This window comes from Barbus barbus (genome assembly GCF_936440315.1).
Source record: "Barbus barbus genome assembly, chromosome: 16".
Lineage (NCBI taxonomy): Eukaryota > Metazoa > Chordata > Actinopteri > Cypriniformes > Cyprinidae > Barbus > Barbus barbus.
In genome coordinates this window covers 23027649-23039031 of record NC_136744.1, presented here as the reverse complement: position 1 = coordinate 23039031, position 11383 = coordinate 23027649, and the positions used below count along the sequence as shown (strand labels likewise).

The following is an 11383-nucleotide window of genomic DNA, read 5'->3' as shown; positions in this document are numbered from 1 at the left end:
TCTGCCACAATCGTGCATTCACAAATGTGTGTGAGATGACACAGCATGCTGATACAAACTGGTGCTGCTTTCTCCTCCAGTGGCTCCATTCTCAGGAAGAACAGTGAAAGCTCAGAGGGGAAAGCAGCATTGTTTTCTTTCAAACAATCAAGACTTTTAGGGCCCACAACAGTTTACTCATTCACAAACAGAATCAGTGCAGAACACTTCTCATGTTTAGTGTTGGTCAGTGCTTGACCTTCTAGTATCCCAGCAGCCCACAGCAATGTGAAAGCAAAGCCATGTCCTTACCGCCACCATAACACTGCTGATTTGGCAAAACAAGACCAGGACAAAATCCCAATGGGGTAAAGAGTCAAGCCCAGGCACAGGAAACTCTAAGGAAACCACTTCCTTCCCCAGCATTTCCTCCCTTTCTGTTCCACAGTGCTTTTAGATGAAATCACACCGCTTAAGTGCAAAAATGTTGGTGTAAACAATCTGACCAAAAAGGTTTTGTTTCACAGATAAATCACATTTTTGCTGAGAATGATATTTCAGAAACAGAATAACGCAACTTTTAATGCCTCTGAGCTTAGGCTGTACTATAGCCGAGCAGAGCAAACAGCTAAATACATCCAGATGTTCTAGCCGTTTGTAACTGGAGACCACTGGACCTAAACAGATCACTCAGACCCATAACATGCAGGGCCAAAACTCAAACTTTATAGGATAACCGTCACAGCTTTATCTTTGCAAGATGCATTTGCTTCGGCTTCTTTTTTAGCATACTGTTAAAAATAAAAGTTCCAAAATAGGTTTTGTGCAGTGATGCCATAGGAGAACAATTTTTGGTTCCCCAAAGACTTTTTCAATTTTACAATTTTCTTAGCGTAAAGAGCATTTAAATAATCTAAAGAACCTTTTTGTCCACTTTAAAGAACTTTTTGTGCAATGGAACAATTCCATGAATGTTAAAGATTATTCATGTAACCATCAATGCCAGTAAAGTACAGCAATGCTTTGTATAATACAAAAAAACCCATGTAACTTGCAAAAATGCAAACGTGTCCTTCATGTAGTATAGAAGAGTGCTCAAACAATATGTTTGTTTGTCTGTTTTTTTCTGTAATCATATGTTCCCTAGCATCATATGCAATACCACAGTCAGAAGATAATCACTGCATTTCAGTGGTTCTTTCATTTCAAACTTTCTTTTCAAAGTAAAAATTATGAGCGTGTGTGTGTGTTTGTATATTTATGTGTGAGCATGTGTGTGTGTATTGTGAGGCCTCCTCAGGAAATGGGTTTGGGTGGGGTGGTAATATGGGGTTGGAGAGACAGAAAAAGTTCTAAATTGGGCAGTGAAATGCATAATGTCTCTACAGCTCCTTAGTGGTAAACAGTCTAGAGAGAAACGACTTATCTCTTCTGAATTGCAAGTTCTGGATTCTGGATTTATATCTCACAATTCTATTTACTTCTCTTTTTTTGAGAATTGTGAGGAAAAAGACAGAAATGTGAATTAAAGTTTTTTTATATTTGACTTCATTGATGGAAACAATCTTCCATTGGACAGATTTAAATTCCTATAACTCTATATGAGCAATATAGTGAAATGAGCAATTTTTGATGTCATTCAAATGGTTGCGTAGTGCTGTGAGAGTTTGAGTGGGCCCACGTTTCAGTCATGAAAATGTGTGTTTTTAGGAAACACGGGCTCATGGGAAAATAAATCAGACAAGCACATTCCAACCAGGAACGTTGTGACCTGCTGCTCAAATCACTGTCCTTCTGCAAATCTCTAGTTTCACACACAGAATTGCAGAGCAGGTTTAGTTTTGAATATAGATTGGGATGCTAAAAGCAAAAGGAACGTGGACTCTGATGCAGCGACTAAAATAATACTTATTTCCTTCCCTTCAGAGTCCCATGATGTGTTTGGGGTGCCCGTGTTGCTCTGTGCAGCAGCGATGCGTGCTGAGAATTACAGTAATTACCTTTAATGACAGTCAGCTCAGAACGAGAACCTTCCCTGTAAACAACATACAAGATTCTCTCTGATGCCTCAAGTTTAGCCTGAGATCTAGTGTCTTAGTTTTGTATCTTTATAATAAACCTTCTAAAGGAAACTATCCTGGTATAATCAGTTTCACAGACTGAAGAAGCATTATTTTGTGCTGTAACTACATTTTTGTGCAAAGTACAAATTCAATAAAAAATTCTGATCACATAAAACTTATTCTTATTAGATTCAGAGTTTTAAAAAAATACTTAATTATATTAATTCCCATGCTTTTTATTTAATATATTTTTATTTTCAAATATTTTGAAATGTAATTTATTCCGAGCTGAATTTTCAGCATTATTCCAGTGTCACATAATCCTTCAGAAATTATTCTAATATGCTGATTTGATGCTTAAGAAACATATTTAATGCATCCTTGCTATAAAAGTATTTCTTTCTTTTTTCTTTTTTTTTTACTTTTGAATGATAAGAAAAATATTGACTGATTTTATTCTGTGCTAATGGTACATTCTCATCTCTCACTGCTAAATTGTAATGCAACACTATGATGTGGTTCAAAACTGCAGTCAGCTTCATCCGGCTGTAATGCCATTTTATATTCACAATACTTAGATCAGTGTCTCAACTGTGGCAGATTATATGCATTTGTACCAGTGAAAACCGGCAGTATGTTGTGTCAACATGAGCACTTTATATTTTGTAGACGTAGTAACATTATCCGAGGCCATCACTGACCGTGCAGGGAAGTGTTTGGTTTCACAGTCACATTGAAAGAAACTTTATACTTCTTGCACCTTCCAGTAAGAAAAACTCTTTTACATTTTCCACATTATCACTAGTCTCCTGGGATTTAAAGGTTGTGCCAACGATTTTTAAGATCGTGAACATCATGCATGTGAATGCTTAAAAAGTGTAGAGCAACATAATCAAAGTAGAGCATCTGAAAAGGAGGTTAGCATATCCCTGAGGACAGGAGAGAAGGTTATCAGACGCAGAGACCTCTTCTTTTGTGTGTGAGAGAGAGTTTCAATATCAGACAATGTCATTGGTTATGCAACTATAGGCACAAGTTAATGGCACAGGCAGCCTCCAGCAATGTGTGTACGTGCATCTGACAATGAATACTTCTTTTGAATTTCATCATCATTGAACAACATTCACAATACAAACTGACAGGGTAAACAAACAAGATACTTCCATGTAATGTTGCGTATTCTCCTTAGACAAAGAATCTCAATATTATGAAAATTGAACTATAGTTTTACAAAAAAAATGCTATTTCAGTTTCTTTGTAATTATATATATATGTGGCCTGACCTGGACCACAAAACTAATCATAAGTAGCACATGTATATTTGTAGCAATAGCATTGTATGGGGTCAAAATGAAAGATTTTTCTTTTATGCCAAAAATCATTAGGATGTTAAGTAAAGATCATGTTCCATGAGGATATTTGATAAATTTCCTAAATATATGAATATATGAGTAATATTCATTGCTTAGAACTTAATTTGGACCATTTTAAAGGCGATTTTCTCAATATTTAGATTTTTGCACGCTCAGATTCCAGATTTTCAAATAGTTTTCCAAATAATAAGCTCTAAATATAAAGATAACAATGTAGATCTTGACCATGCATGCAGCTAGTGCAACAAAGCTCATCATGCAATGATAACAAACAATACATATGTAGAGCATGTAGTGCATTGATAGTGTTTTTATAGTAAAGAATTCAAAGAGGTTTGTATACATAGTTTTATGGTAAAAGTATACAATGATCAAAAAGAAGTTACTAACACTGTAAAATTTAAGAAATTGCTTACTTATTACTTAAATAGTAATGATCAAATTGCCAATATTATAAAATGTCCATAACTGTAGGTAGTTTTTGTGTGAATGAAGGACAGAAATCTCCGAACATCAGATTCAGGATGCCAGTGTATTCCGGTTTAAACAAGTACCAGATGCATGTACAGAAGATGTGAAAACCAGTCAGAGTGTGTGAAGTTTCCTGCAGTAGCAGCTGTGTTTTCTGGGAGAGTGAAAGTGTGTGTATGAGACAAGAACAGAGAAAGAAGTTTCCAGATGTTAGTTCTGGATGTGAACGTACACCACCCAGCTCTGATAAACATACACTGCGCTTGGAGAATCCATTAACATCCAAGAACCACAGAACAACATCCATGAAGCACAGCTCTTAAAACTGCCCCCCCCCCCCCCCCCAAAAAAAAAACAAATTGATTGTGTGCTGTATCAACAACATCCATTCAGTTTTAGTGGCAACTTTCATGTTAATTATAGGACATAATAAATGTACAATGAACTGATTGTGTCAAATTATTCCCCCTTACATATTTCTGGCATAGAGAGGTCTTAAATTCATTGTGTGGATTCCAGCTTGCTCAATAAACAAATAAACTCTTAAACAAATTTGCTCACTGAAGAGGCCCTGACAGAAAGAGTGTCTTATCTACAGCCATATGTTGAGTAGAGAAAACTTAAATAATACTGCCCTCTACAGATGCAAAAGCATTTGAAATATTTTTTAATGTGCATGCATGTGGTGAATATGACATACATTAGAGCAATGGTTCCCAACAATTTTGATTCCAAGGCCACTCTTTGCCCACCCTATATAAGCTGATTTGTACTACTGCAATATAAGAAAATAAATAATAATACTTTTAAGATTATGTAACATTTAAATATTATGTACAGATTATGTAAACTCAATTATTGTAAGACTTATTGGGGCTCTCCTAGAGGTTTGTCAAGGCCCTTTAATGAGCCCCAGACCCCTGGTTGAGAATCACTGTGTTTGAGGCTTCACAACTAAATCTCACACACATTTTATAGTAGCCAACAAAAAGTAATTTTGCACAAAATCACACTGTGAAGTTTATTGCATTAAAATATCAGACCATGCTGCAATATCAATCCTTTTCTTAGACAATATTCTAATTTTGTCAAAAGAACATTTATTGTGCAATTATTAAAACTTATTTTGTATAAGTTTTACTTGTAAATTAATGCTTGTGCTCTTTCTTTAAAATAAATATTTTTATTTTCATACATTTATTGTCCAAATACTTTTTTGGGCCACTGTACACTAAACTGTCCAAAAGGTTTTGAAAAAAAACACACACAAAAAACTTTTATTTAGCAAGAATCCATTGAATTAAGACATTTTCATTGTTACAAGAAATAATTCTATTTCAAATAAATGCTGTTCTTTTGAGCTTTCTATTTGTCAGTTTTTACAAAAAATATTAAGCAGCACAGCAAAGTTTCTTTAGCACAGTCAGCATATTAGAATGATTTCTGAAGGATCATGTGATACTAAAGACTGGATTAATGGCTGCCGAAAAATCAGCTTTGCCATCATAGGAATAAATTACATTTAAAATCTATTACAATAGAAACCAGTTCTTTCACACGGTAATGATCTTCCACAATTTTACTGTTTTCTACATTAAATAAATGCCACCCTGGTGAGCGTAAAAGCACCTTACTGACCCCAAACTTTTAAAATGGAAAATGTCAAATAAAGGCCAACATATCTGCATCTAAGACTCCTTTTGATTGCAGGTCTGTGAAAATACTCAACACTACAGCTTTAAACTGTTTATTAACAGTCCAGATTCACACCATCTCAAATACAGAAACATTCCAAAACCAGTCTCTCTCACACACATACACACTTTAAGCAATACAGTTGTAAATACAGACATTCACACATTAGAATTGTTCTGCTTTGGACAAATGAGCAGAACACATCGAGAAGCACTTTAATTCTAGTGGATCAGTCAAATGTCAGGGGTCAAACTATATAGTAAGGATAAGAAGAAAACTCTTAGAGCTAAAAGGGGAACAAATAAACTGCATCCAAAAATAGTCGGAAGACCAAGATACATGGTAAAATCCACTGAAACACAGAATTACCTGAAACATAACATAATATGCCAGCTCTAATTAGTCACATGTCCCTATGCATCATTAAACAAACTAAATTTACAGAAACAGGGTATGGAAAATGAGAAAAACTCATTCAAAGCAAATTATGAGAACACAAATCATGTCCGACATGAACTAATGAAAGTGTCTTTCGGTGTCAAATAATAACCAATCATAACACATTAATAAACAAGCGGTAATTTAGGCATTTTCTACTTTTCCAAAACTTCAACAACACAAAAACCAAACGAACAAACGAAAAAAAAAAAAGAACGAAGAAGCTAAACACTACTTGAAAGAAAAACCGTTTAAAACAGCGAATTGAACATTCTGGATTTATATAACAGGCATCCAAAAGCTCAAATAATAAAATATTTACAAAGTAAATCACAAAAATCTTTTATATTCCCAAAAGCCTCATTTACAACAGATTCATAGTGTTGTTGTGGTTTGATCTTGGTTATTTTGCTCAGTATTTGTTTGGAACTGTGAATCGTGAAATTCCTTAAAGTAAGTCCTAATATTCCTCTGACACACACACACACACACACACACACACACACTCTAGAGGTACTGCATAGCAAGGAGTGTAATAATTAAAAATGGACAGGTGGAAAAAAGAAAACACACAAACCAGCGGCAAGTAAGAGAGAAAAGCACAACCACATCAATCTTTCAGAGGGAGCTATGACATCACACGGGACATCATCAAGCTCAATAAGCCTGCCAGGGCGTGCCGTAGCGCTGTGGTTTGTGTGGTGGTTTTGTGCACAGTGAGCGAGAGGCAGTTCCTCTCCAGTCCATTAGGTGTCCTCATCCGGCACACCCACACCTCTTCTCCTGAGTGCATCGGCTCCGTCCGCTTGCCGCCACTCTTCAGTCTTTCCACCGTAATCATCGTCATCATCCTCTTCCTCTCCATCTGCTTCCTGTTCATCTTCCAACTGCTGCAGGAGACGTGCCTGCCCAGCAGGCAGTTTCCCTAAACAAAGCATCATTTCACCATAGTTTTGTTATAGTCATGTTATCTTTATTTTAATCATCACGTTTATTGAATCTCAGGTACATTACATGTTCCTGTAGTCAAGCAGGCAGGTTCAAATAAACGTTCACACTTACTGTAGTGATAAGCTGGTGCAAACCGCCGTGAAGGGAACACAAAATCTGCGATGAAAACCAGTATCTGAGAGAAAGAAATCAAGGAGACGTTTGAAAACGATTCCAATAGAGATTAATGGTAGCATGTTCTAAGCAAATGATGTAAAAGCACACAAAATTAAATTGAGCATGTTATTGACACTATTTGTACTTATTTAGACTTTTAAATCTGTGGATAGATGAATTCGCTGCAATGCATTCTGGGATTACCCATTCCAAAATTTACACTTGAAATCTTGTGTATACAACCATTAGTAAGTTTGGGGTCAGTAATACTTTTAAAAAGATATTAATACATTAACTTAGCATGCACACATTAAATTGACATTTATTGGTAAAAGACATTATAATGTTACAAAATATTTCAATTTCAAGTAAATGCTGTTGTTTTGAACTTTCTATTCATCAAAGCAACCTTGAAAATGTACGTATCGCTGTTTCCAAAAATGATCAAGCAGCAAGTCTTGTCAACATTGATAAAACTAGGAAATGTTCTTTCACCAAATCAACATATTAAAACGATTTCTGAAGGACTGTGTGACACTGAAAACTGGAGTAATGGCTGCTAAAAATTCAGCTTTGCATCTAAAATAAATTACTATCTAGTAGATTAAAATATAACAATTATTTTTAAATTGTAATAATATCACAAGTTGCTTTTACTGCATTTTTGATCAACTAAGTGCAGTTATGGTGAGCACAAATTACTTAAAAAGCCATTAAAAATCACACAACCTTAAACTTTTGAATATTAGTGTGTTTTGTGTGTATTCTCACCAATCCAAGGACCAATCCTGAGATGAGTGTTGCTAGAGCAAATATCCCATAGGAGCCCCAAACCGGGACACCCAGCTGCTCTGTCAAGTAATTATGGCAATGCTGAAACACAAAGTAAAAAAAAAACATTAAATTACTGCATGAAAACATCTAAAAACATATTATAAAGGTATGAGGCCAGGTGTATACTATTAAATATATTTCTTTGCTGAGTCATTAAACAAACATATATCTTCTGGCCTTAAAATGGAAGTGAAGCAGTCAGTCAAGTTTAGATTTAGTAAATTGATTTCCACTTTAATTTATGCTTACACTATGCTGTGTCATGTGCCGAATAATGATACAATCACCTCTACTTTAGGTCAGGACTGGAGGTTTATTTTGCATTATTGACTACACTCGGAATTCGTGCTCTGCATTTAACCCATCCATCGTGCACACACACAGCAGTGAACACACACACACCGTGAACACACACCCGGAGCAGTGGGCAGCCATTTATGCTGCGGCGCCCGGGAGCAGTTGGGGGTTCGGTGCCTTGCTCAAGGGCACCTCAGTCGTGGTATTGGAGAGAGCGCTGGACACTCACTCCCTCCACTTACAATCCCTACCGGCCCGAGACTCGAACCCGCAACCTTTGGATTACGAGTCTGACTCTCTAACCATTAGGCCACGACTTCCCTGTCTACCTGTCTCAGTCTCTGCTGCTGTTCCTTCACCATTAGCTTGAGTTATAAATCTTTTGTGCCTGTAAGTTATAACTCTAAATTATTCAAAGAATCTCTAGGAAAAGAGTGTATATACTTTCATAACTGAATTCACAAAACTGACAGGAATACAGAAGTTAAATAATAATAGGCATACACACTCACCCTGATGAACATGGATAACTTGAAGAGGGCTGACATTGCATTCATCCTAAAATATAATAAAAAGTCAGTCAGTCACAGAAATTGTGTCAAATCAAATAAAAAAAAATAGCCTGCCAGTATTACATTAAAAGCATTAACCACATGCTGTGGATTCCCTTAACTCCCTTTTCTGGAGATATTACCCAGAGCTATTGCATTATTATACAATTTGAAACCACCCCAGCACACACACCCACACACACACACACACAGCATGCACTCACAGGAAGGATGAGGGGCCAAACCAGGAAGAGACTGGCTCTATGCTCTGCCATTTCTTCTCATCAATGAAGCTCAGGAAGTCATCTTTAGATCGGGCTCCTTGATACCGCCGAAACACACCATCTTTACAGCTGCAACACACACGCGAACAGCCATGTTTAACCATTTATAACTGCCTTTACATCACACAGATGTAAACAAGACAATCGCTGGTGTCTATCTAAACAAAAGAAAACAAATACTTTTATTTAGCAAAGATGCATTAAATTAATCAAAAACGACAGTATAGACTTCAATAGTTTACAACTATCTTTACTTTTCTGATTTGATCAAATCTGTCACCAATACCAGCTCACTAACTTCTAAAGAAAGGGTTAAATGTATGAAAATGGAAAGAAACTCACTGGTAGATAGTTGGAAGAGCTGTGATGATAAACCTCCCGCTCAAACCTGCAGCGCATAGAGAGAGACGAGTGTGAGAATCATGAATACAGGCGATCACGTGAGCAAAGAAAGCAGATGTGTGCAGATAGAGTCAGACCTGGCTGCTCGGTGACGTCCACTTTGGCAATATTCACTCCCAAATCTTCTCCCCATTCTGCAAACTCACTCCACACAGTCTGGAGCTGCTGGCAGGCTGGACACCACGGAGCAAAGCTGCAGCAGACAGACAAACCTTTTAATCCAAAAACACAACCCCAGCCAATGGAGACACAAAGACAGAGGCTCATTTGTTTTCCATTGGATCCATTTAACTACAATCCTCTTGCTCGATTTCTCCAGCTGGGGGCAGTGTGCATGGGAAACAACGGTTAAACATTTCTGGAGAGAGGGACAGGGAAGATTCTGGCATTATTTACTCAGTCATGATGTTAGAGATGTTAGGCAGAATGACAGTCACCAATCAGATACAGATGCATTGAACATCAATGGTGACTGAGGCTGTTATTCTTCCTAACATCTCCTTTTGTGTTCCAAGAAAGAAAGTCATGAGGTTTTGAATCAACATTTGGGGAGTTGTCGTTTTTTTAACCTCAGACCACTGAACTTCCTCTATACTGAGCCCAGCACAAGAACACTGCAATAAGAAGTAATGTAATAATCTGAAGCTAGATATTTGAGATCATTTAGATTCATGTGCAGCATTAATCAACATGCATAGATAAACATAAATAAACTCAGACTTTTTCAATAACTCACAACTCGATCATCCATTCTCCCGTCAGGATTTCCTCCCAGTTTCCATCTGTGATTACTCTTAAATTGTCCGTCTTGGCCGACGCGGGCTGCAGCATCACACATGTTGCGATAAGCGCAGAAAACACACACGCGCCGGCTGTCATCCTGACTGTGCGCGCCATGTTTCAGCGCCCACTGTTAGCCTTCCGCTTCCGCATCGACTCTGACGTGTTACTGATGGGCGGAGCCGCTTCGTTGACGTCATGGCGTATAGGGTTGACAGAGTTTAAATGAAAATTTCCTTTCATTGCCAGATACTTTGATTGAATAAAATATTATAGCAACATATGATTTTAGATTGCATATGAAATATATATATAATAGTGTGTGTGTATATATAATAACCTATATATATTTTTCAGTAAGTTTTATTGATATTTAAATGTATTTTATTTGTATTTGAGTAATGTATTGAAGTTCAAACGTTGCAAAGTTCTGATTTAACATTTAGAATGTGCAGCATATCCAGTTTGGTCATATAAAAAAAAGTTGCTGAAATATTTGGGGGGGGAAGACCACAAGGTGGCGCCATGAGTAAAAGCTTTAGCACAATTTTACTGCACTGTTTGTGATTGAAACTTGAGTTGAATTTATGAATCCATTAGAATATAAAACCCACGTAGAAAGTAGCTATAGGTAGAAATTAAGGAAATTATAGTTTACAGTAAAACAGCTGTTTAAGAAGAGAAAATATGCTTATAAAATATTTGTTATAGTCTATATAACCTAATATAATTGCTTATATTTAGCTGATACATCTACTCGGTTCATTTGCTCATTTGCTCAAGCTACAGGGAGGTCATTATGTTAATTATGTTTTTACAAGCCAAAGTTAAAACCATTATTCTAATAGATTTTTACTATTTAACTTTGAGATTTTGTGTGTGTGCTTGCTTGCACAGAACAATAAAAAAGAGCATGCTTAGCAGTTTGCTAAAGAAACACAATGAGGCAGAAATGCGCATACACCCTCAGAGGATGTTGTTATTACTCTCTCTCTCTGCTGACACTAAATGAGTGCTAATGACAGCACCGATGTGATAATTGCTGTGCCACAGTGAACGTGTTAATGTAAATGTGTTGTGTTTGTGAGTGATGTGATTGTTTAGACTGA

The 11383-nt window shown here is 36.6% G+C and overlaps 1 protein-coding gene across 1 annotated transcript; it reads right to left on the bottom strand.

Moving 5' to 3' along the window:
• Positions 1-4885: 4885 nt before the first annotated feature.
• On the bottom strand, positions 4886-10434 carry LOC306882317 (thioredoxin-related transmembrane protein 1-like). Its single transcript, XM_079436858.1, has 8 exons — positions 10231-10434; positions 9572-9687; positions 9435-9480; positions 9033-9161; positions 8770-8815; positions 7898-7999; positions 7082-7145; positions 4886-6944 (listed from the first exon to the last, which is right to left on the bottom strand). Exons 1-8 carry the CDS (start codon positions 10389-10391, stop codon positions 6766-6768), a joined length of 843 nt encoding a protein of 280 aa, XP_079292984.1. The 5' UTR covers positions 10392-10434; the 3' UTR covers positions 4886-6765.
• Between the last annotated feature and the right edge of the window lie 949 nt (positions 10435-11383).